Below are 26,782 nucleotides of genomic sequence, written 5' to 3'. Positions count from 1 at the left end.
AATGCTGATAATTGAATTTTTACCTCCATCTTTTTAGGAGAGAACACGGACAGTAAGAGATAAGGTTGTTTTTTATAATGTTTCTTTCTTCCAATGCTACATTGACCCTGCACCTTTTTTTAGGGCAGTGAAACACCAAACCATGGCTCAAAACCCTCTTCTTAAACACCTTAACTATTTTCTGAAGAATCAGACACATAAGGATTTCCCAATAATATATTGGAGCTCAGTAGTGAACTATTATTGCAACACAAAATAAGCTCTGACCTGTTTGTGGTAAGAAATATTTTACATATGACATTCTTTTTCTTTCTATCCAAACATCCTATTTTCCTTTTACTTTTAAATTAGCCATCAGGCTAACTACTGTATTTCAGCAGTCACTGCTGCTATGCATTACCAAAAATGCCAAGCTGAAGGAGACACATATCCTTTATATTAAATACCTCTCCTATATGACTGAAAGAAGCATGTTAGAGAAGAAAAACTGTCGTATTATGCTAAGTCAGTTTCTTTTGAGCACTTTTAAATCAACTTTACAGAAAAAAAAAAAGTGAAAAATCCAAATAAACACAAGAATCATAAATATTTTTTGCACTAATTCCCATTCTACTTTTGCACTTCATCCCATTCTACTCCAGAGAGTAACAAATTACTGTTATCTTCCAGTACAATCAGTGTAAATTAGCTATTTCAAAACTGGGTAGAAATAGATATAGACACACATGTACCCCTAACAAGAATATTAAGATGCTGCTAAAGCCATGAAATAGTTACAAGAGTTTTCAATAAAATCCTTAAAAAAAAAGTCTTGTGTGTGTTTGGGGGGGTTGCCCAAATTTTACCTGTGTTTGTTGCAGCCGAGCCTGTATAGAGAGCCCATAATAACAGACAGGAAGAGGGACTATTTCAGTATGCAAGCCAGCTGGCTTGCATAAACCTGTGTTCTGTGGTGGTAAGCTTTAAAAAAAATATTTGAAGTTTTAGAGTTTTGGGCCTTGTTGCTGTTTTTTTTCAATCAAAACAGAATGGTATATAATCAAAATTGGCTGTGTTTTGGAAAGGGAACCACATGAAGCTGAGCACTAGCAATTAACAGTGTAAGTGCTTTTCCTAAAGGGAAATACAGTCAGTGCTTACATTCATCTCAGTATTAGCAGCCAGACACACAATGCTTACAATAATTAATTTCATGGAGTTATCAAATTTTTCAACTGCAAACTCTGGTCCCTATGGACATTAAATCACAGAAGCAATCCAAACAAAACCAGTGGAGGAGTGCTGCTAATGAAGTGTGTGCATAGAACCACACAAAGTAGTGACCCTAAGTATTTATCAGAGTGGCAAGTATATGCCAAAAAATAAATAATATATCAGAAATTAAAGATTAATAGCAGTCAGTCTGTTGTTCCTGTAAGTGACAGAAGACAGCCAAAATGAAAACAAAGGAACCAAAATACAATCTTGTAAGATCCCACAAACAACCAAGGCAATTGCACAGTCCAATTTATGTTATCTGATATTACTTCAGGTTTCCTAATGCTGAAAAAATCCAAGGTTATCTCTAGACTTTAATAAAGAACCAACCATGGGACTGAAGAGCACTGCAAAGCTGTGAAAGGACAATTCTTGTTATAATGCCCAAAGCTCCTGCCAGGCTGGAGCACAGCTGCTGCCTCACATGCCCGGAGTGCCACAAATCCTGTAAACACTTCAGAAAATACAGGAGAACAAGAGGTCAACCAAAAATGTGACACATTGCCTAGTGCTGTCGAGTGAGAAGGCAACCACGTCACTGAAAGAGTAGCAGCAAAGGAGGATTGTCTGCAATGCTGGAGAGGTATTAACCATAGAAATAATAATAGCAAAATGAATCAAGCAAAGAGCTGAAGCATTCTCACTTGAAGATATGATGCAAAGTATCACTCCCAGCTTTCTCAGTAGAAATATAGCTTCTAGTTATACAGCAGTCCCAGGATATAAAAGTCTTCTCTTTACCTATCTACATCTATTTCTATAGATCAACACAAAAACAATTGGTTAAGACTGAGTTACAAATGCAGTCCTGTGCTTTATATAAAGTGCCAGAAGGAAAGGAGGGAAATCTTGTTTATGGTTCAGCTAGGCTTGGATATGGAAATCAATGGCAAAACCTGTTTGTACAGAAGGAAAAGAGTTTTCCCTACTATCAACATCAACCCACGTGGAAAGATGTGCTGATGGAGCCAGCAAGAAAAATGCAACAGCAACAAGGTTTTAGTCTCCTTACTGAAATCCCTCATCCTGCAGTATGTGAAAAAGCACAACTAAACTTTTTCATGGAAGAGGCTTATATGTGCCTAGTGGGGAATTAACAGATGTTGGGAGAGTCACTTAACCAGTGTGAAAGGTTGTTATAAATATATTAGCAGAGGGAGTTTCCACTGTTAAGCTGTACTTACAAGTTATTTACAGATGTTCTCTCAAGTGCTCTGGGAATTCTACATAATTATTTACCAAAAGTGTGAGGAAACTTAATATTCGGTACAAGTGATGGAATTATTACATTGACCAATAAAATACAGCTAGCCACACATCAATTATTTAAAGGATAAGGTTGCCGAAGATTCAGCCCAACATATCCCCTATTTTTCATTCTCTATCTCTATTCCCATGTTTCTTGAACTTTTTAAATTCACACATATCTATTTAATTCTCACTCCCACCATCTTGTAGCCTTTCTTTACTTCATTTTTCAAAGTAATTACCTTTTTTTCCTTTTCTTTCATTTCTCCCATTTCAGACTCCTATTACTTTTTCTCCACCTTCTTTTAAAAATTTTTAGGACTCCCTGCCTCTCCTGTCTTACCAGCTTTCTCCTCAAGTCTTCTCTAATGTGTGTATTACAACGGTGTCTATGGTGTGCAGTACTAAAAAGGTTTGTGGTGCAAACCACATTTTGTCACAGCACCACTGAGCTGCCCCAAAGAGCCCCCCAGATTCACTCCACTTTTTCACTTCACCAGTACTTTTCCCTGCAGCATTGATTTTACTGACATATGCAGCAAAGAGTAAAATGATTTTACTAAGACCCATTGCTTCAGGAAACAACAAAGGGCTGAAGCTCCCCACCAAAACCAATTCAGTAATTCAAAGCAACACTTATACCTCAAAAGTTCTCCTAGGTTCAACTTTTCAACCCCTATTCCTCCTCCATTCAGTGTTCATCCCTTTTCTGTATTTGTAAACCCACATGTGCCTAAATATGGGGATAAAAAGTTCTTAGGTACATATGCTACCACTATTGCTTATCCAAAGGTGCTACTGCCTTGGTTCAGCTCAACATCCAGGTGCTCATGTCACACCCAAAGCCAGACTGGGATTTATTACTCAAGTATCACAGACCCACATCTCTGATAGGCAGCACGCAATGCTCGGGGAAAGCGGAGACGCCACATTATGAAAGCAGGCACCAGAGGCGTTTCTGACAGTGGAGTGTTGCTGTTCAGCTGGAGGAGGACAGACAGGGATGACACATCACAATAACAGGCCAAAAATGTGAACTTAAGAGATGACAACATAACAAAAATTTGAAAAGTAACTGGCTGGTGCAAATAAACTTCACTGAGATAGAATTCATTGTTCTGTGTCTATTTTTAAAAAGTGCCTTCCAATTTCTTTGTGGGTTCATAGTTCCAAACACCCTCAGTACTTGCCATTCCACGTAATACCTAGCCAGTCACTTCAGTGAAATTCTAAATAACTGATTTCAACACACAGCTAATAGATATAAATGTACTTTCTGATGATTTTTCTGTCAGATATGTTCATTCCTCTGAAAACATTTTAAACTTATTATATAATTATGGTTTTAAAACTTCATTAAAACTGCTTTAAAACATGCTTCATTTTCCAGCACAAAAACATACATAAATTGTAAATTATGGCAATAACTTTCTGTTTATGAAATCTACATATTTTAAATTACACACATTTAAGTAGGGAACTATTTATTGAATTGAAGAACATAACAGTTTGGGATGTTTATTTTGGGATATTTATTAGATGGGGAAAAAAAAAAGTTGTTTACAGTCTTCTGAATATTGCTTCAAGATCACTTGAAGCAATACTCAGAAGCACTTCATGCTTTTTCCAAATATTCAGTATAGCAGCTTAAAACAAACATCTGAACTTGAAAGACACTTACAACGAATTCATATGAAGAATTTAGTATACAATAGCATGTGCAGTGTGTTCAGCAGATGAGTAGTCATTGGTTACTCCTAAACTTGAGCTAAAAGGCCCTGATGCAGATGATTTGTGGGTGAAATTGCAACACAAATCATAGAAAATTACAGCATTAGTAATGCTAATGATGATGCAAATATTATTAATATTTATGCAATGAGTTAGATTCTCCACTGGTTACCAAAACAGTCATTTGGAATCCAAATATTATCTGATTCCTTTCAAATTCACTAAGCTAGAGCACTAAAATCCCTCACAATTTCCTCCACTTCTCAGATAAAAAAGAATATTTGGCTAGGCTACTTCCCAGAATGGCCTGATTCTCTCAGAAGCAGGCACAGTCACACTCTGAACAAGTCCTGGTCTCTTCTTTTGAGAGCAAAAGCTGGTGCACTGAACTCAGAAACATCCAATAATGTTAAAAATACCTTTGTATTCTGTGTCAAAAGTGAAAGCTGGTTTTACAAAACAGCTTATCAACTCCCTTCATGCTTTATGCTGCACATTCTTTCCCATACCTGCATGTCCCACACCTGCAAATACAAAAACACTGTTCTTCATTGTTTTGCATCTGTTGTACTGTAGGGCAGCGTTTCACACAGATCATCACTTTACGTATAATTTAGTCTGTTTGCAAGTAGTTACATGTAAGTAACTATAGATGTACTGGAAAATCATCATCTGCTCACTCAGGCATTGATTGAAAGTGGCTATCTGCTTCTGAAGGGACCTAAATATATTTTATGTCAGTGACTAGACATACAAATCATTTATATGCAGTTATATAAAAATTAGATAAATTCTTGGCTACACGTGTAAACTCCTGGATATCCATTTAGAATTGTACCCTCTCACAGACATCAAAAATAGGGTAGCTAAAATACAAGACACTTTCTGTACTTGTAAAGGAAGACAAACAACTATCAAACCGAATCACTGCCACCCTGAGATAGCTCAGTGAGATAACTACTGTAACTATTTGTGCTTTATGCAAAAGCCATTATTTCAAATATAATTCCACTATTGGAACAAATTGTTCTTGTTTAAGGAGTCTGAAAGAAGGCAACTTTATCCTGCATCATTAATGAAAGAACATCTAAACCTGTAAGATTTTGTATGAGAAATAGTAATAAAAACAGAACACAAAAACATTAATTAGAAAATTCTAATATACAATTTCATAGACAAATAATGTTTTACAAGATATCTACAATACACAACAAACATAACAGCCTATAAGTAATTCTGTTCTTAATAGAGTTTCCTATCAAGAAACTCCAATATAGAAACAGCAAAGAGATTCCTTCAGAATACTGGGGTCAACACTTCGAATAAGTCCTGAATTTTAAGGAATACGTAATATTGCTGCACCAGAGTATATTCTGAAAATCGAAATCAGCACATGTCAAAGCACATCCTAATTCTGCAATGCTCAGTCTCACACCCCTCCCAAGCCTTGCACTGCCCAGAGCACCATGACAATTATTTCCATCCTTTTACTTGACACTTACATCTGCAGTACTTGAGCATTTCACAGAGGCAGTGCTCCTAGAACTCAAGTGGTCTGATCATTTCTACTTCTTAAAAATTACTAATATCTACAAATCTAGCTGGTTTCAAGAAACTGGTTTAACTTGTCCCTAGTAATTTTGAGAGTGTTATGCACACACCTGGCTGCCAGGGGGTAATTTCTGAGAGCACTTTGCAGTATGCAGAACCATTTTCTGGACTCATCCCTTTGACTGCCATTATGTGGAAGGGTGAAAATACCAGTTTTCCCTGTCTTTGGGCAACTCAACCATTTGACTTGGATTTTCTGCATATGTCAAGAAGCATATGTTCTTAAAAAATGCAAAAAATATTCAATTGGAAACAGAAGGATGAAATATTGGGTTTTATTTTATCATATTTTACTTATAAGACCACTGGGGGTAAATACTCTTTTTTTCAGGTCACATTGTATCCTCATGCAGTTGACCATGGTGATTCCTAAGAAAAATCACCATGGGAGAACAAAGAAATAGCCTGTAATCCTGTTATTGACACTTTTATCATAACACTTATTTATAAAACAAAGCAAATGAAACAAAGTGAAAATTAAATTTGCTCTGATAAACTTTAAATGCACTGGAGCCCCTAAAAATCCCAGGCAATCCATCACACGATGCAGCACTGTGTCACCACAAGTCATGGGCCCACAGCCCCGACTTCTAAGCCTTAGAAACTGGGGAGGAACTGAAAGTCACTACAGGAATCATTTATCATTATAATCCTTCAGCACATACAGTTTCTTTCTCAGAAAAAGACAGTGTAAGCTAGAATATATTGTTATTAAAAATAAAATGAAATTTTAAAAATAAAACCTTTCTTGTCAAGATTTAGCTACTTCTCTGCTGACAAAAAAAAAGTGACATTTTCTTTGGATTTTTTTTTTAATATGTAAATATCAGTGTCAATTCACCTAAAAGATTGTAAATAAGATTGTTACAAGGAAAGCCGCTGCATTTTTAACTGAGATCTATTCCATCTCATTAGTGACAACATTATCTATTAAAGAAGAGCAGAGAGAAAGACAAATCATGTCCTCTCCTCTGCTGGAATTCAAATACAGACACTTTGCATTTTGCTTTTGTTGTCTCAGGCTGAAAGAGCTGAGTTTTGGCTCAGGAGCTTGGCTAAGAATTACTCTTTGCCTGATTATCACTTAACTCAGTTGATGTTTCGGGTTTGATCTGGATATATTTCAAAGTGCATTTACTAAAGAAGAATATTAAACCACTTAGTTCTTGCTTGAGGCTGAAAAATCTAATGATTTTTTCAAGTATTCTTGTTATATAAAATCACCACCAACAGCTGTATTTTTAAGAAGCAGTAAAATGGTGATAAATGCACTGTCAGTAACATTTTATGAGATGCATGGAATTCCTATGAAAACAATTTTAAATCTATTCAACAGGGGAAAAAATTTTTATGGCTCTTCCCTGAATCTTCGATTTTAAATGGTTAAAGAAAATATTGTCGGTTCATTTCACATCATTTAAAAACATAATATTTAAAAAACACTATAATTTTCCCATGTTTGATTTCCAAATGTTCTTCAAGATCAAGAAACATGATGCAGCAAAGAAAGAATGGCAGTGATTCAATTTCTCTCTCATAGAGAAAAATGTGAAATTGCTTTGGGGATTTCTGTCAGTTCTGGGGTATGAATACATCTATTTGCATACAATTCAAGATACGGAAAGCTTCAACCAGTTACTTTCTACTTTTCAGAATTCTGAACAAATTAAAAGTGGTTGAGCAAAATTAATTTTTCCCCTAAGTTCAGCAAATCCGCTTTTTTTCCTTTTTCTCAAGAATGGATCTTTGTTACCAGGAAGGTATTAATATAGTAAAATTGCCATCAGAAAGTATTTTGCAATATGTACTACAAGTCACCATCAGTCCTTTAAAAAAAGGTAACCATTAAGTCTCAACAGTGCAGCATTAAATGCAGAAAGGTTTCCTGCACGACCTTCATGTTCAATCAAGAGTTGAAGCACTGCTCCTTTGATACACAGAACTTAGGGGTGAGGGTAGTGCTTTCCTCTAAAGGAGAAGCAACAGGAAGGAAACATTTTAGATTGTCCTAGAAATTAAGGACCACCAGGCATTGCTCCATTTTCCAACCTGTTAGGAAGTGGCAGGTCCTCAGCAGTGCCTCATCATTTGTCTGCAGCACAAACTCATTCCACACACAGTTTGTGTTTCTTCAGCCTGCCTTTGCTACCATCAGTGCAGCAGACTATATTCTTAAAAAGTGAAACTTAGGCTACCCTACTCTCGCTTCTCCTCATCCACTGGAATCTTCTTCTCAAGAAGAGATGAAAATAAGCAACCATACTTGAGGGAGGCTTGATGCCTCACTACATGTGATTAGAGAAGCAGGCCATACAGAGGTAGGGCAGCACTTTTCTGGGATAAACATCCTTGTTCTGGTTTCTGGAGATAAGCACAACACAGCACAGCATAAGTGCAGGAACAAGGTCTAGAAGTAGGCATGGGCTGCCAACAAATGGCTGCCAACAAGACCACCAACGACCCCCAGTGTCCTCCAACCCATCTCCAGAAGGGTCCAGAAGAATGAATTGCATATGACAACTAATTTGCATAGAAAGTGAGAAACTTAGCTCCAGAACAGGCAAAAATTATCAATAAAAATGCACACTCACAAAACCCAGGCACACACATGATCCAGGAGCCTGGACCCCCCATCAGCAGTCCTGAAAATTTCCCAAAGTGGATAGTCCAGAAATACCCTGGTTGTTCCAGTGCTGCCCTATACTTCTAATGAAGGAGCTTTTCCGAGTGTTCATTCTGAATTTCAGTGTGAGCAGCAGCAGTGGACAGTGAACCTCTTCACAAGTATCACCCATAACTCACACATTCCTGAGGAATATCTTTGGAAAAAATGGGTTTTTTTCTAAACAGGCTCCATAGCCAAATTTATTTCTGGAAGTGGTCTCTCACTCATAACTCTCAAGTTACACCTGGGTATCATCCAGGCAAGTATCAAACCAATAGCATACCACAGAACAATCTTTTAATTTAACTGAATTCTAGAAAGTTCCATTCCTAGAACTATCTCCCAGAACTGCTTTAGTTCATCAACAGGGGCTGTCTCTCCGTACTAATACTCTTTTTCTTGATGCCTCACCCAGAATTCAATCAATTGAATTGCCCTGCATGACTTTGTGGCAGCAATTGATCCAGCTGTTACAGGGGCTCTCTTTCCTCACCCCAAAACATTAAAATATGCCATTGCTACTTGTTCATGAAAAGCCTCTTTTACCACAACATCCGAGACCCTACAGGAATCTGCTGCACTTCTCTTCGGAACACCCGTGTGAGATTGTATGGTAATGTTTCACATAACCTCCAACCAAAAATGCACTGATGACACCTCTCCAAGATAGCTCTTTTCCCACTGATGCAACCAAAGCCTACCTCAAATGTTCCAGCAGTGCCTCTGTAAGACTGGCATTAGCTTAAAAAAAAGGCAGCTCTTGCCTCGTTACTCTTATGTTCAGTGACAGGATTAGAAAGAAGGGCAGACCAGGATTCAGTGCTTCCCATTTTCTTTTGTCCTGTTTAACGTTGCATCAACAGTGCTAAAAATACGCTGCTACGTGCAGGCTCCAAGTTTATTCCCTCCTCCTCCTTCTGGGTGATTGCTTGCTGAAGTAATCCATGCATCCACACAGTTAGGCAGGAATGCAACTCTAGGTATGCAAGAGGAAATGGTGATCTTCTGGCTGGAGCTCTGCCTTGGTCACTTTCCTACACCTGTACAGCAAGATGCAATTGCCTCCATGTTAGGATCTTACCAGTTTCTTGCTGTAGCAACTACAAAGCCTCAGTCCTGATCTACAAAGCTCTGGATTATTTGAAAGTGGAAGCAATCCTTTTTGCCAAAGCTGCTGTAATGTGGGACAAAGTAGCACAAAATGCCTTAAGTGTGACAACTCATCCACCTGAACTCAGCTACATGACAAAATCTCCCAGAGGAGATCACACACACCTTCCACAGCAAGAACTAAAACTTTTCTTTTAGATACACAGGAATTATTTACATATATACATATATAAAACCACCTCTAACTCTAGACTTCTGTGTTTATTTAATTTCATATGCCGTGAGATGAGCATGATACTCAAACTTCAGCACCAAATTATCAAATTGAGGAAAGGATTCAGGCAGGCAATGTATTTTTAGGAGTTTCTTTTGTGGGTAGGTGTGTTCTTACAGCAGACGGAAGAAAAGCCAAGGTGCAAAGTAAACCAGTGAGGAAAGCAGACTTAAACAAAAACTCACTTCACCTCTCACCTTTACCGTCTCACCTGAATGTAAATTGGCAGTCTAGCAGTCACCTAGCCTGTCCTTTGTTAGGTGGGAGAACTGGCAGAGGAGGAGGGGTTTGTGTGCATGTGCCATCGGCTTGCTCAGAGCATGTAACCTGCTGAAGCACCGGTACGTTCTGCACTCCGGGCTCTATCACTGTTCTTCTCCCCCTCGGAATCCCTGCCATCCTCACAAGCTGTGATCATCACCTCCTCTCTCCACGAGAAAGATGCGACCTCAGCAGTGCTGTTCTGTGCTCCTGCACCACCGTCCTGGCTAGATGTGTACGAGGGTGGAGACCCTGAGCTCTGCACGGACACCAGATACCTGATACACGAGGAACCTACAGACCTGCCCCTCTCACAGACTCCAATTCGAGCTGCTTCCCAAGAGCAGCAACCGTATCCCTCCCACCTCGACCTTTCCAGGCTCGCTCCCCCCACCAGGAGGAGTGGCTCAGGGGCCGGTGTGTCACACAGGCACAAGCTCGGTTCGTCTCCAAGGCTATGAGCAGACGCAGCTATTCTGCTGTTACTCAGCCACGGAGATTTCTGCTGCTGCCAAAGATGATCCCTTTGTCCAGGCGTTTGACTCCCTGTATCTGCACAAAGAAACATTCGCTCTTCCCTCGGCTCCTCTTCCTTCCCTGGGGCGATCCACTGAGGCTTTAGCACACCTCTCTGGCTGCAGCCACCACCAGCAGGAGCTGCCTGGTGCATGCCCAGAGGGAGCATGTCAGAGCACTGGCCACGGGGTCCTGCTCCTGGCAAAGAAGCGACAGCCTAAGCCCAGAGGGAGTGCTGCCGTCTCTAGCTGTCTGACACCATCCCTCACAGCACAAGAGCGAGGGTGACCTAGCAGAAGTAGTCTCCACGGAGGTATGGCTGCAGCCAGCGCTCCCTGCCCTGCCCACTCCCACCAGCCTCCACCCAGCTCTCTTATCTTCTGCTCTTCAAACAACCCTTCCCATCTCATGCTCGCTTCTCACCTGGTTTACATGTCGTTAAATCAACAACAAAACCTGCAAGCAGGACCTGCCATCACCTCACTAGTCACCATCCTCCATTCTGTCTGGGCTCCCTTAGGTGGCAAACTTCAGGAAACAGGCTGCCTTCTTCAAGGAATCTCTACTTCCCACACTTCCCATGGAGAAGACCTGATATTGACAGGACTCTTGATGTTGCTACTAGAGTACAAAGATTAATCATTGTTTTGCTTGGGTGGACTTGATCCAAATTGCCTTGCTCTGTATAAGTTGTATCCACATACTGTTTGTGAAAACCAAATGCTTATTCTCTGAATGAAGTCCTGCAACCCTCTCATTCAAAACCTAACCTTAATGCCACTTCAAGGAGTGCATGGAACTCGTTCTGATTCATATATCCATTTGGCTGATTTATATTCTCTACAGAACTGTTCTTTATTGCTACTCCATGTAAGAAGAAAAACCCTAAAATGCAAACTATAGTACAAAGATTAAATGTTCCCTGTTAAACATACCAATGTAAACATTATCTTAAATGCAATAGTTTATGTGCTGTTTTTCATGGGGACAGAATAGATCAACTAAGAAAGAGACAAGTGTGAAATATAATTAAAATAAATTCAAATAAGGCAATATGCATTAAGGTATGAGGACTTCTGAAAACAGACTATTTTGAGGTGAGTCATCATTTCAGTAGGGAAACTCCAGAATTACTGTATCCTTCTGAGCTATCAAAGCTATGAAAAGGAAAATTATGTCCATCTACTTAGTCCAATCTATTTTATAGTGAGTCATTCTATTTTCCCTTCATAAAATGGGCCCTCCATTATCTTCCATTCCCACAGTCAGCTCCACACAAAGACTCTCTTCAGGATTCTGGCTGCCGAAGAGTCTTCCTCCAGGAAGCAAGGACAGGAATTCTTTAACAATAAATTTCACAAATATTACGTGAAAAAGCCTGAAGTGGTAGAGAATTTTATATTATTTATCTCATCCACAGTAAGCAGTGAGTGTAAAGGTACAATACCACTTCATAAACCTGTCTGTGAGGTTGTCTTCTATGTTAGACTCTGAGCATGAACTGGTCTCTATTTGATTGACATGCTACAATCAGAATATTTTCAGAATGACATAGACTTCGTTCTTTTGAAAATAACTAGAAAATATTTGTAACAAGGCATACAAATCCAAGATTGGTCTCACACATACAAATACATATAGGTCACAAAACTACAACATTACAGAAATAACTGAGATACGCTGGGATAGCTCACATGGCAATAGTGCTGTGAGGCTCTTCAGAAAGGCAGGGAAAAGAAGACAATCTCTGTGTGCAGCAGCAGCTAAAATGTGGAGAATTTTTGCACAGGTTGAACAACAGGGCTGGGTGAGTGCTCCTGGGTCAGGACAGAGGAGAGGCCAGGGAGGGTGACATCACAGTGGGACTGGGCTATAGACAGCACAGAAGGGGTGAGGAAGTGGGCAGTGCTGCTCACAACAATTTCTTTAAACAACTCAGGGAAGTATCTGGACTCCACACCCTGTTTGTTTGGGGTTTTTCACGCGAGCCTTAAGCTTTTGTGACACCTGCAGAGAACAAAATGGCAAGGCACAAGCACTGCAGACAGTTTCTGCAGGGTGTCAAGGGCTACTTCTTGATTCAGGCACAGGATGGGCCAACCAGTGTCATACACAGCTGGATCTGTTATTCATAAACAAGGGAAAAGTGGCTGTGGATGTTACACTCAGTGGCAAGCTTGGCTGTGGTGACTGTGAAATAGTGAGGCCTAAGACCTTGCAGGGAGCTGAGGAAGACAAGTACCAAAACACACACCCTAGGCTTTAGGAAAAGTGACTTCAGCCTATCCAGAAGCTGGTAAGTGGGATACTGTAGAAGGCAGCTTGGAAACACAGGGAGTTTGGGAAAGCCATCACGTCCTTGAAAACAGCCTCTTACACACATGCAAGACTGTTCATGATTCAGGAATACAAGCAGACTTATCAGGACACCAGTGTGGCCAAACAGAGTTTGTAACTGAGCTGAAGTGCAAAAAGGCAGCACAAGAGGTGGAAGCAGAATATGAAACAGTTTATGTATTTGCTCTACTGAAGTTAAATATGTGAACAGACACCAACAATAGCATGTACAAATAGCATCTGAGCCACAGATTGACACTGCTACCATGCAGTCAGTTGACCTGACCTGCATGTAACAAAGAAAAAAGGGCAGAATCAATAAAAATCCAGGAGATACACAACTAGGGAAAAAATGTGGGGGCAAAGGGAAATCAATCTAGCAAACAAAAAGAAAGGCATTAAGACTAAACAGGCAGAGACAGTTTGAGGTGGGATGTAGAGGAGGCTGGGGCTCAGCTGGAAGGGGACAGGGAAAGGGCTGGGAGAACTGGCGTACAGCTGAGGCATTCCTCCACTGAACAGAGTGGTGAGAAACACACTGAGCCAAGGTGTCTGTATCCCCCTCACTGAGCATCCACGGGAATGTGACCTGCCACTGCCAAGGGACACTCTCAGCTCAACGTGTTGGGAGGATTTAGTTTTGAAACTACTGAACAGTGTGTGACTTGATGTGGGTGTTAGCACGGCTCCCATCACTGGGGTCCCTGTTTGCTCCAGTTTGCTATTCTTAAAATTAGTAAATGATGCACACAGAGAAGGTCATCAGCAGATCATTAGTGTTCCAAATGAAGCACTCTGCATTTTGGAAAAGCCTTACTTAAGGTTGGCTGGTCAATACTTTGTGCATGAGGATATGGTCTGCAATTAGATAACCATACTGGCTGATTACATGGCTATATATTTTCTCTATGCATGAGCTGAAACAAAATTTCAAGGGTTTCCTTTGAAACGTTCCCTGAAGATTAAGTGGATTTTATACTTGTTTTTAATTTTGATGAGTTTTCCTCATATTTTAGATATCAACCACAAATTGAAAATGAGGTCATTGTCTAAAGAATTAATTAATGAGAAAATGAACAATTAAAACAATAAATAGTATTTCCATTAGAACTTAATGCTGGAGCTTTAGCAATGCTCTTTCAGATATTACTCTTTAGATAAACACTGCTTTTTTAAAGAAAAATACTGTAAGACCAGGTCATGACTTTCAGTTTCATTGCTTTCCCTATTTCCTACCCAAGGCATCTTGCCTTGGTGAAGTTGTATTTAAAACTGTTAACTAACACACAAGCTTGCCAAAACTCACTTAACTGAGGCTAGTGGAGGCCAACGTTGTGATTAAACAGGAGTAAAAGTTGGCCCACTACGAAACCAAATCAACACAACACCACCATTTAAGTGCTAAAAAATTCAGTGCTAATTTCTTTCTTAGCAAGAGTGATGACCACTTTTCTTGACAGCTTTGCAAAGCCAAGAAAAAACTGCCCTTTTTGTGATATCAAGAAAAAAACCTCATTAACACAAGGCAAATTATAAATTGCATTGCAAGCCTCAGCTAATTAGGAATAAGCTAATTGTTTTGACTGTTTTCACTTTCTCCTAATAATTTGTTTTGGTGACACCTCTTTTCAGTAAGTTTCAGACTCACTCCAGACACAAAAAATTTCTTCTGCCATTTACTGATCTAAAGTTATGGAACATAATGTGCAAAGATACGAAATTGTCCCTTAAGAAAAACAGAAGAAACTCACAGATATTAGCTATCAGTTTGGGTTACGATAACAAATCAAAGTTTAACTAGATTTCAGTTTTTGCATTTCACATGCACACAAAGTGCATTCACAAATTTCCATAATTTCCATAGAAATGTACTGTCATAATTAATTTATAATTAATTTAACATACATGAATAAAGTTTTAATCTTCAAAGTCAGTGGTTAAAGGAAGCCAGGAAATACTCCTATAAAGTACAGTAGATTATTTCCTTTTCCTGCTTATAATTACAATAAAAAAAATTTAAAATATCAACATTTCTCAACATAGCTTACCATTTGCTTTTCCTCTAAAGCTTCTCTTCCTGAGGCTTTGCTTTCACGTTTTCCTAACTCCATTTCCCAGGGGAATAAAAATCAGCTAATATCCTGAGCAGAAATGATTCAACCTGACTACATGTTAGATATCCCTGCACTTTTGGAGTCAGGACAGAAAAGTATCAGGAGCGCTGTGGTGATTTCTGGTCAGCATGTGTTTCCATTTATAGCCATCGAAAATCCACAAATAGAAGCGTGGAGAGAAGAGAGACAGCTGCCTTTGATAACAATAAACATTGGTTTGGTATCACAGCAAATTGTTCAGGATGGATTTTGGTTACCAGCCCCATTCATTCTCTCCTTGTTCCCCTCTATCCCAAAAGCTCACACTGAAAAATCCTGTTGAGCTTTTGATGGGGTACCCTTCCTTCTCAGACCAGGGTAAGAGAGCAGAGGAGGCTCCTGTTCTGCTAAGTTCTTTATTTCATAGTCTCATAGCTTTCTTGAAGGCAGAGTTCAAGGGGGTTACATGCTAAAGCCAAGCAGCAACAGCAAACAGCAGGCAAAAACAGCTTCTTCTTCTAATTCTAGTTTCTTCTATATTCTCTCTATTTTTTCTTACAGAAGTGTGGATTATATTTGTTAACTGACCAATAAGATTAACACACAATTCTAGTTTTCTTTTTCTTAACCTGTCCTGGTCTAATTCTAACACTCGTAAGTCTTACACAAGTGTTACACATGTATTACACAGATCTGCATATACAGTTTCTATCAGTTCTTCTTGTTTATGTGAACACTCCATCTAAAATATGTGAACAGTATCATTCTATCTATATTTTGTCTAAAGTAAAGAATTCTGTGAAAAGGTACCACTGCTGCAGCAAGAACTGTGTTTAAGGTCTCTGCTACAGCTCTTTAATGTTTAAGGCACTTAGCACATATTTCTACTAAAAGTTAAAAATCTATATTTCTATTTCACTTCGGTGTGCCTTCATGTATCTCAGCTTGTCCAAAGGTTCTAATTCAACCCCTGTGCTTTGGCTTCCCTCTGAGCCTGAGTCCAGAGGAGCTTTCACTCCAAGAAAGTCCATGAAAATTAATAGCTATGTCTCAGTAGCACTAACTTGAGTTCACAGAGATTATTAAGCAAATAAAATGACAAATATAATTCACTGGCACCACATGTTGCTATGTAGAGATGAAAGTGTACAGAAAAATACTTTAAAACAGCACTTTACCATAACTATTGGTCTTCCCCTGTTGAGTCTTTGGAACAGAGCTATCCCCCCATTCCCTCATGCAGAGTGTACTCTCCTTTCCTAGTATCAGAATACGACATCTTGCACTTCTGAAATGCAGAAAGAGTTGCTAAACTTCCAGCAGGCACTGTGAAGAAATGACCAGTGAACAACTAAAATGGAGCTGACAGCCATATGAGGGTGGTTGTGGAGTCTGTTAGTTGACTGCTGAAGAATAACCTGGCTCTGGTTCACAATGATAAAGTCAGGAGGCCAATAATAGAAACTGGAGTGCTGGAGGAACCTCTCAGCAGCTCTGCTGAGGATGCCAAGGTTTCCAACACACCCTTCTGCTGCGACATCAACTGGGATCATGTTGCCTAAGGTGTGATTCACACAAGGCTGGCTCTGCCCCTACCAGCAAGGGAAGGGGAAGCATGAAGACACAGAGTAACACAGAAAATCTTTGCTACTGTTAAACAAGAACATGCTCTCTAGTAATCTGTGGTTCATTAGCCCTGCTGTAAAGCTGGCTGTTTAAGCATTTAACTAAATCCCTCATAAACACACATCCTTTCCACCTCTTCCCGTCAATACATTGGTAAAAGAAGGCTCTCATAAAATAAATAAATAAGTAGATGGGATAAATTAATAAATAAATATTGAACCTTTTTTTATCATTATATTTTTATCTATTATAACTAGGCACACTCCTTTAGGCATGTCTCTTGATAGATGTTATACTCACGTGATCTTTAGAGCCTTGGATAGGAAGGTAGCCAGTCATCTCCCAACAGCCTACATACCTTATACATGAAAAGTTGATAAAAAACCCCCAAACCCTAAACTGTTCCTGTTCTGAAACATTCTTCAGAACAAAGAAAAAGTTAGTTCAGTGACAATTGTTTTTCTTTAGTCTTTCTTTCACCTGTGTAAGACAGCCAGCAGAAGAGTAAATATGGCAAGGCAAATGCAAAGAACCAGTCAAATCTGCAAGAGCTGCTGTAGCAGAGGGAATAAATATGAGCTTGATGTCATGAAGTAAAAAATCACCCTGCTGTGTCTCCTGGAAATGCTGGGATAAAAAGAGCAAGAGTAAGCAACATAATACCCAGAGGAAATCTGCAGTTCTCCACTCCTCAGTGGGAAGGCAAACAGTAGTAAGTTCGTATCTCCATAATCTTTCCTGAGGCTGAAACTTATCCCTGTGGCAAGGGATTTCATAATGTCCTTGCACCACTTAAAGACCTCAAAGGAGGTCCTCAGCGGGACCCAAACAGCAGCTTGCACTATGCTGCTGCTTACATTACCGGCCATTCCTGCGGCGCAGGGGAAGAACCTGAAGCCCCTCCACTCCCATTAATCTGTCCATCTGCAATGGTTTGAAACGACAGACAAGGACAGCAGCACCTCGGGTGGGCACATTCAGCTGTGTCAGCTCGATGCCCTCCCAGGTCTATCCCACTGCTAGCTGGGAGACCCTGGAGGTCAGCAGGCTTCCGAACAGTGGCTCCCAGGGAAGTCACTTCCTCCTTGGGCTGGGGAACAGAGATCCATGTCAGTAAAAGAGTAGGCTCTCAGTGGTGCAATATTAACCAGCAATGCAGGACTCCAGACATTTATAAGCAAGTAATGGCAGATTTTTATCTGGTGTTTATGCTGCATGTAACTTAGCACTCATCCTAACTACCCTAAAACTTAATCTTCAGTAATGTTTATAGTCTTTACATGCAGGGTCTAATACTGTTCTCATGTGTCATCTCACCCTCTGATATCAAAGACAATCACTATAGAAAGACACAAGGAATTGACTATGGAGTGAACTGTACTCAATAATTTTAACATAAGATAGTGGTGAGAGTATGTAGTTTCACAAGTGGGTTTTCCATTAACATTCTTGTAAAAGCATCTAACAGCATTCACTTGAGAATCTCCACTTCTCATGAATGGAAATTTACATTCAGAATGCATCATGCTGCTGACCACGCAACTGCAAGGCAGTTGGAGCAAACTGCATTGGAGATGGGAACATGAAAAAAAGGCTATGAATGCAAGAGAGTATGACACCAAACTTCATGCCATCACACTAAAATCAGGGAGCCCAGGAAACAAACACTGGATGCAGGGTTCTTCTGTAGCCTGAATGCCATTATATAAAGACCCTGGAGATAGAGCACAGAAAAGCTGACATCACCTTATTATCTACCACACCTTGCTCAGCATGACATTTCATCAATAAACCTGAGGAAAGACCATGATCCTAACCATCTGAGAATTTGGTTTTATATAATCATGAGAGTACATTTCTTATTCCTACAGAGAAATAATGGTTATTCTACTCCAAGGACTTTCTGAGACACTGTTAGTAACTGTATATTTCCTGTTTTACTTTGCAAGGGAAAAACATAGAAAACAGGTGCTAAGTAAAAAGCATGTTCTAGACATTGCCTAAATTACTGTGCTATTTCCAATTGCTTCTTTTTATTACAGTCACTCATCTCTTGACACCTGTTTCTCTTCTCAGACCAGGAGCTAACAAGAGGCCAAGAGAAGCTGATGGAGGAGAGAGTTGTAGGCTTTCTTGTAAGGTTCAAGTGCTGTATATCCCAAATAACAGTATCGTGTAAATAAGGCATTTAAGCAGATGTTATCTTCTGTGCTCATTTGATCTGCTGTTCTTGGAGAAGGAAGCATGTGAGTATCATGATGCTTCTGTCACTCTCAGCTGTGTTTTCACTCTTGTGGCTCCTGCAATTCTTTAAATTTGCACATTTTCATTTTCAGCCTGGCTCAGCAGTAGCCCAGGGCTGCCAGCCAGTGGCTACACCACACGTCACATATCTGCACTGCTGCTCTCCTAAGCCCATAGCTTTTATTTGCTCAGCATCAGACACATCATAAGAATTCAATAGAAGTATTAATTCTTACCCTGATGTGGTCAATTAAGCTGTACTCAGTTGAAAACCATCTACTTAACATATACCAGTTAAAAACCCTAATACAGCAATTACTCTCACAGTGATTTTTAAAGCTCTAACATGGAGAGAGTTTCTGTCCCACACTTAAATCAAAAAAGCTGAAAGGAACAAGCACAAACTCAGTAGGCTTCCCCATGACTCTTAACTGCCACTCCAGCAGATGGCACAAGTTGAGCTTTCCAGGTTATTTCTGGTGCTCACCCTTCTCTCAGCCCCACCGTGCCCTGCCAGCAAGCATCCCCCTATGTTACCCCAGGTCATATGCACCCAAGGTCACTTGCACACGCCTGGAAACGACAGGACACCAGCAGCATTTCTAGCTGGTATTCCATGGCAGGATCCCTGCAGAAATGAAGAGCATGACTGAACTACCAAGACAGCGTATGAAGCAGGCTTACCTCCAGGCAGCCAGGAGCCAAGGGTGGGAAGCTGATCCTTATGAGAGGTGGGTCCACATTCCTGCCGCAGAACCCAACAGCTGCTGTTGTCACTCCCTGGTCCACCCCGCTGGCTCTGCAAATACTCACAGAGCAGGAGATAGCAGGCGTGGAGAAAGGAAAACAGCACAGGCACCACAAGTTTCTGCTTTGCATGTGTGAAAGCAGAGTCCTACATGTCATGTACAGGGAGCAGGAGACTCCGTGACAAATATTCTCCAAAGGGAGAAGTTTGTATATGTTTGAGGATGAAAACAAAGAAGGTTATTTCAACATAATAAATTGTTTCCAAGAGCTCAGAGCCTTTTCTGACACGGCAGTCCACGGAAGCTGTACGTGCGTTCTTCTCTTTGCAGGTCTTTTAAGTCAATTATTTTAAAGTGGACTATCCTTGGGCTGGCAAGGTCCTACATCTACTGTCCTCCAGGGGTACAGATAGGAGTGGAACAACAGACCTCTTTTCCGTCAGATATCCATTGCTTCAGCTATATACATGATGTCCCTGAATATTACTGCTATATCCCAGCCAACCAAATTATCCTGCGCTGTAAAATATACTTCAGTAGATTAGTTACACACACACAAAAAAATCTTCCCTCCCATATTGATTGGTACTGTTTTCCATGCCTTCCTCCACAACGATGGATGTAACAATGATAGGATGGAGCTAATGAAATACATTAGTAAAGCATTAAATACTTTCATAGCTATCTTTTAAATGATGTGGCAGCTGCGAATGAGGAGAAGCCCGTTCCCCACAGTTAACAAGGGACTGCTCCATAGCCAGGCAGTGGCTTTTTCTAGTCACCTCCCAGGTCAGCAGGAAATGAGAGCACAGGATATGAGCTGTCATTAACAGACCAACTCCCACTGAGCCTCTCCACCTTCTGTTTCTGCCCATTCTTATCAAACAGCCAAACCTCAAAAGAGACATTACTCAGTGCTGATAAGGACAGCAGCATCTGACCTTTACCTCTGCCCCTCTTTTGCAGAACAAAAGCAAAACATAATCAACTGCCACTGACTTTTTTTTTCTTAATTGAAGCTTGAATAAGCATAGGCTTTGACTGATATATTTTGTAGAGCTGCATGTCCACAGAGAGTGTTACTACCATAAGTTGATATTCACAGCAAAATTCTCAACACCGCAATATGAAATTTGCCTTGAAAATCAGTCAAAAAGGACAGACAAAGATCTCAGTGTTTAAGTTATCTGAATGGCGACAGCGTTTGATTAAAAGCTTGTCATTTTGATAGCAAATATTTTGATTTTTGAGCTCTAATGAAGAATCTAAAACAAATATTTATGCATGGGAACTAAAAAGGAAGAAAATACCAAGTTCTCAACAGAACTCTTACTTTTGTTTTACTAGCTTTCAACTACCACTTGTTCTGCAATCTAAGGCTGGTTTAGAACAGCTGAATGAGTTTGGGGGTTTTTTTGCAGTCTAGTAAGACACAATAAAGCAGTAGTAAACCATACATTACTAGCTAGAGTGCCAAAGCACTTGTGGATTCTGAGATTGATATTTTTGCAACATGCATTGATCAAACATTAAGTCACGGTGGAAGAACCCTGTTTTGGAGGAAGAGATGGGAAGCAAATATTTTAAATATTATTTCATTTATCAATATCATTTAAGCCTATGCTTATGCACATTCTACAGTCTTTAATATTAAAGTCACAGCAGATTCTACAATAATGTTTATTTTGCAAATGAATTAAGTTAGCTTAATATTCCTATTGCTATCTTCAATTAAAATGCAGATGTACAAGATAATAAAACCAAAGTGGATGCCATTGACTTGTTATCATAGTGTTAGTGCAAATCTATCTTTTCAAAATAAAATATCCCTTCTGTTAGTAGGAGATATTTTTGTCTTTGTGACAGCCATCTCCTCCTGGGAACTTTGTAATTCTGTAAAAGGCAGCTACCAGCATTCATTGAAGTTATATACGAGCGATCACCTGAGAAATCCTTCTCAAAAATGTGAATAAAAGATGAGGATTTACCAGGTCAGTGGGTTGTGCTATATTACATTTACAGGAAAATAAACCGTATAAAGATCATAAACATCATAAAAACCATCAATGCATACTTTATGTACATGAAAAGGAAGTCACGGCATTCAAGTCTAGCAGGGCCAGACCCCACCTCTGAGTTAAGGCAGCACTGTGGAACCCAAAATTAAGAACAGTCCCAAAAGATTCTTCTTAAACACCTTAAAATGCATTAGAAACCTGAATAGCAGTGAAGAGAATTAAAGGATTGAAAACTGTTGTACAGGAAAATTTGCTCTTAAATGCTTACCTCACACATACACACATATATACATGAAATACAGGCATACTGCAGTAAGCCAAATTAAAAGTGTTCTGCTTATATGCAAGTCAGAAAAAAAAGTAAGTTCCAGATAGTTCCTCAAGCATAAGAAATTACTTCTCAGTTCACTCTCAGGTACATAGTTGCATAAGGTGCCTCCTGCATTTGGATCTAATAAAATACAGCTGACAGGTCCTGCTCAAATCTGATATACATTCACATTACTGATATAACTGGAGAAACTATTCTTTATTACATTAAAATGAGATACAGAATTCCAACACAAATAACATTTCTCAATGGGTAAAAAAACCAGCACAATTAAAAGATGGAATTTTTTTTTTAATTCTCATAGAAAATAACATTAAAAGGGACAAATCATAGGAACCTGGGGGGACACAGAAGGACGAGCTGTATAGACAAAACATGGATACAAGATTTAAAAAATCCCACCAAACTATACAATTGCTTTTAGTGTATTTCCAATGGGTAAAGTACCTTCTAAATAAAAATCATCTGGTTTTTTCTCCATTACATTTAGGTGCTGCAGGGTACCTTTACAAGTGGCTACTGAAACATGTGGTGACATTCACATGACTTGACCCAGTGCATTTCATTTCAGGTTCTCAAGTTCTTGCCGAAGGAAAGTTCAAGGCAAAGAAATACAAACAGGGTTCTCCTCCCACAGCTCAAATCCATCCTCCATGTAATGGTTTGCACTACAAATAAGGCATAGCGGTTCAAGTACTACATTAAATGTAGTCAAACAATGGGAAAGAAAACCACCCATGAACTCCTTCCAGAAAAGTACTTTATTAGGGAGGATAAAAAGCACTCCTCAGACAGTCTGAATAGGCATGGCCTTCTGCGCTGTCAGGCTCCTCGGGCTCAAAGTCATCAGGGTCTGGGGGCAACTGGTCTGCATCTTCATCAGAAGTGGAAGGGCGTGTGAGGATTATCCGAGGTATCTTCAGCAAGATGCGAAAGATTTCAGAGAAAAGAATCAGATCAAGAGCAGGGAAGTGTTTAAAGGGAATATTTTAAAGGGACAGGGGAAAAAGGTGATGAGAAAAACATGTGAGAGGTGCAACACCATAGAGAATCATAGAATTGTTTAGGTTGGAAAAGACCTTTAAAAACATCAAGTCAAACTACTAACCCAGCACTGCCAAGTCCACCACTAAACCACGTCCCTAAGCGCCACAACTACATGTCCTTTAAATACCTCCAGGGATGGCAACTCACACTTCCCTGGGCAGTGTGTTCCAATGCTTGAACCCCTTTCTATAAAGACTTTCTTTCTAATATCCAATAGAAACCTACCCTGGCACAACTTCAGACCATTTCCTCTTGCCCTGTCACTTTTTGGATTGCAGAAGAGACTGACCCCCACCTTTTTACAGTCTTCTTTCAGACAGTTGCAGAGAGCAATGAGGTCTCCTCTGAGCCTCCTTTTCTCCAGGCTAAACACCCCCAGCTCCCTCAGCTGCTCCTCACAGACCCTTGTGCTCCAGACCCTTCACCTCTGAAGGTGCTCCACTGCTCTTCCCTGGACTCCCTCCAGCCCCTCAATGTCTTTCTTGTAGTGAGGGGCCCAGACCTGGACACAACACTCGAGGTGTGGCCTCGCCAGTGCTGAGTACAGGGGGACAATCACTGCCCTGGTCCTGCTGGCCACACTACTGCAGATACAGGCCAGGATGCCACTGGCCTTCCTGGCCACCTGGGCACACACTGGCTCATATTCAGCCAGCTGAGGTCCAGCACCCCCAGACCCTTTTCCACTGGGCAGGTTTTCAGCCTCTCTAGCCCCAGCCTGTAGCTCTGCATGGGATTGTTGTGACCCAAGTGCAGCACTTGGCCTTGTTCAACCTCACACAATTGCCTTGGACCATCAATCCAACCTGTCCAAATGCCTCTGCAGAGCCTTCCTACCCTCCAGCAGATCTACACTCCCACCCAGCCCGGTGGAGGGTCAACTGGGACCTTCCCAGTTAGCCAGAACTGCCAATATATGGTGACAGGAGGCTCGGTGAGCGCTTCACCAGCTCTCACAGTACCCTTCGTGGATTCCATCTGGCTCCATGGACCTGTAGGTGTCTAAGTGGTGCAGCAGGTGCTGAACATTTCCCCTTGGATTATGGAGGTTTCGTTCTACCCCCTATCCTTGTGTTACAACTTAGGGAACTGGAACCCAGAGAACAACTGGTCTTGCTATTGAAGACTGAGGCAAAGAAGGCATTAAGTACCTTATCCTTTGTCTCTATGTTTCCTATCACATCCAGTAAAGGATGATTCTCCTTAGCCTTCCTTTCATTTTTTGTTTATGCCAAAAAGCCATTGATAATTAAAGTGAGATTAGGATAAATTGCCTCTTCCTCTAATTAGCTAATCTTTTAAAATACCTTCTATACGTAAAAAAAAAGAGTAAAATATTTTTTAAAAATAAAGACAAGTAAATATGAAAAATTGATTTTACTTCATTGTTCATTAATTCATCCCCCTGAAAGCAATAAAGGGTTCATTAAGAACCAAAAAGCATATCAATTATTGATCTTTGAAAAAGTGCATATTTTGGCTTCTTTACTGACAAAATATATTTAAAAGAAACATTAAGAGAAAAATCAGTGTTTAAATTTGTCAGTAAAATATGCATACATGGATTTGATTCTTTTTTTTTTTGGATAAGAACTTTATTCTTGGAGAATTATATTGTAATGTTTTAAAATTAATTTAATTGCTGTAACTGAGAAAAAAACAATGGCAGGCTCTTTATGTATAGTCAAATAATGTATCAGTAATTGTTTTATCAATGAATGGATTATTACGAATTTCACTCTGATGCACAAAATCACCCTCTTTTTACTGCATTTCAAAAAAAGTTTAACATGTAATGAAAACATATAAGGGTGAGTCAATATATCTAAGGAAAATGTAATATGATAATGTGCAATAAAGTGGCCATCTTATGAGCAATATGAAAACTTTCAGGAAAGTTAGTACTTCTTATTTATCAGCTACTTCAAATTCATAATAACATTTAATGTTGACACCACACAATTCAATTGCTTATATATTACTTCCTTGCTGTACATTATTTGATTTAGGAAACGACACAAGCATATAGATGCTTTGTGGCTGTTGAACTTTCAGCCAGGAGGTTTCTGCATTGAATTAAAATGAATTACTCCCCAGGCTCCCCTGACATTAGCTCTGACTCCCCCCGGCTCATGGCACACTACACATAGACACCAAAGTGCAGGTGTCAGTCCAGAGCTGAGACTCACCCCTGACAGAAGTAAACTAATTTTAAAACCAGCTATAAATTTAGTTTATACCCTGGTGTACTAGGCACCCAATTATATATCCTTTTTTTTCCCCCTCTTCTTTTCCTTCTGCTTAAACTAAGAAGGACACATTTCTGGAAGCTTTAAATAACCTCTACAGATCCTAAGCACTGGCCAAGCTAACAGCTCCTGGGAAGATTTGCTTTTGTCATGCACACATGACATCACTTTAGGCTTTCCTTGCACTGGATGGTTCTGTTCTTTGCTGAAAGATGCTTCCTGCTTATCAACAGCCAGCAGCCAGCTGCTTTGCAGTACAGCAAATGCACATCTATACATACAGGTGGTTTACTGGGTCACATAATGAAATTCTGACACCTCAAGAACTACTGCAGAGGTCTATGCCCTGAGTTACCTACAGTCATATCCAGGACCAGGCTTTGCATTTCATTGAGCTGTCAGTTCCAAGCTCAGGGAAGACCTTTCTTTGTGTACTGTGCTGTTCAAAAATAGACATGCGCACACCTCCCCATGACTGACATGTATTTCATTAGCAATGCAGAGTCACCAGTACCTATTTGACCTTTTGAAGAAAAGACCTTAGCCATTTTGAATGTCATTTTTTTAAGCACTCTTTATCAGCATGGTTCCTACTCCCCACTTTCCAAGGAGCCAAAACTAATTCTCTAAAAAAGATTTTCTTCAAACATTTCATGACTGCTTTCATCCTATCTTTCAAATATTACAATGGGACTAGGTCTAAAAATGATAAAGTAAATTTAATTGATGAAAAGTGCTCCTTCAACATTTCTGCGGTAATTGTATTAACTACTCCACAAAATACACGGTGTTGGAGAAGTCTTACATCTAATCTTTCATGTTGCTGCAGAGAAAGAGGAACCAGCACTAAATGAGCAGCCAATTTTCTATAGCAGAGGCTGAACAGTGTCTCAGCCCGTAAGTGCTGCAAAGGCTGGAAACTTCCACTCGCAAGAGAAGAGTGGGCTCAGGTCTGACCTACAGCAGCCCCTCTGTACCCTCTCCAGGCAGGAGAAAGCTCACACGTACACTGACTCTCGCTGATTTGGAGACGTACTGCTGAGTCTAACAAATCAATGTCCTGGTCCAAGTGCAGCTGTGTTCTCTGTCCCTCTGATTTCTGCACATCTCCCTGCCCACTCTCCCTCTGAAACCCCATGTGAACCCATATCACTATTGTCCCTAAACCATCGCTGCTCCTTCCCCTGCGGCCACTTCTCCTCCTCCGTGCCTGTCTCTCTGACAGGACCCTGAAGAGTGCTCATTTCCTCAAATCTGAATCATAGGTACCAATGAAAAAAGAACTCTGTTGCAGATTGTGCCAATTATGCAATTGAAAATGCAACTAAGTAATAGAGCATGCATTTGTACAAGGTCTAATTCAATAAGAGGCTCAGGCCTCTAATCTCTCTCTCCTCGCAGCAAAAGTTATCAAT

At 40.1% G+C, this 26,782-nt stretch overlaps 2 protein-coding genes across 7 annotated transcripts in view; both read right to left on the bottom strand.

The window, feature by feature from the left end:
- Window positions 1–15,283, bottom strand: part of LOC125323714 (muscular LMNA interacting protein) — a 103,660-nt gene extending 88,377 nt beyond the window's left edge. For 2 of the 6 annotated variants that reach the window (XM_048298900.1, XM_048298901.1), the window contains exon 1: window positions 15,059–15,253. In XM_048298900.1, coding sequence (XP_048154857.1) covers window positions 15,059–15,121 — 63 coding nt within the window. In that variant the 5' untranslated portion in view covers window positions 15,122–15,253. Of the gene's footprint in view, window positions 1–15,058 lie in introns of all 6 variants that reach the window. The other 4 variants (XR_007202623.1, XM_048298902.1, XM_048298903.1 and 1 more) reach the window with 4 other exon arrangements.
- A 7,058-nt stretch (window positions 15,284–22,341) lies between these two features.
- Window positions 22,342–26,782, bottom strand: part of LRRC1 (leucine rich repeat containing 1) — a 98,395-nt gene continuing 93,954 nt past the window's right edge. The window contains exon 20 of the mRNA XM_048297906.1: window positions 22,342–22,988. Coding sequence (XP_048153863.1) covers window positions 22,836–22,988 — 153 coding nt within the window. The 3' untranslated portion in view covers window positions 22,342–22,835. The remainder of the gene's footprint in view (window positions 22,989–26,782) is intronic.

The sequence above is a fragment of the Corvus hawaiiensis genome, chromosome 3, assembly GCF_020740725.1.
Source record: "Corvus hawaiiensis isolate bCorHaw1 chromosome 3, bCorHaw1.pri.cur, whole genome shotgun sequence".
NCBI lineage: Eukaryota > Metazoa > Chordata > Aves > Passeriformes > Corvidae > Corvus > Corvus hawaiiensis.
Note: the sequence above shows the minus strand (reverse complement) of the source record. Positions and strands in the feature narration are given on the sequence as shown.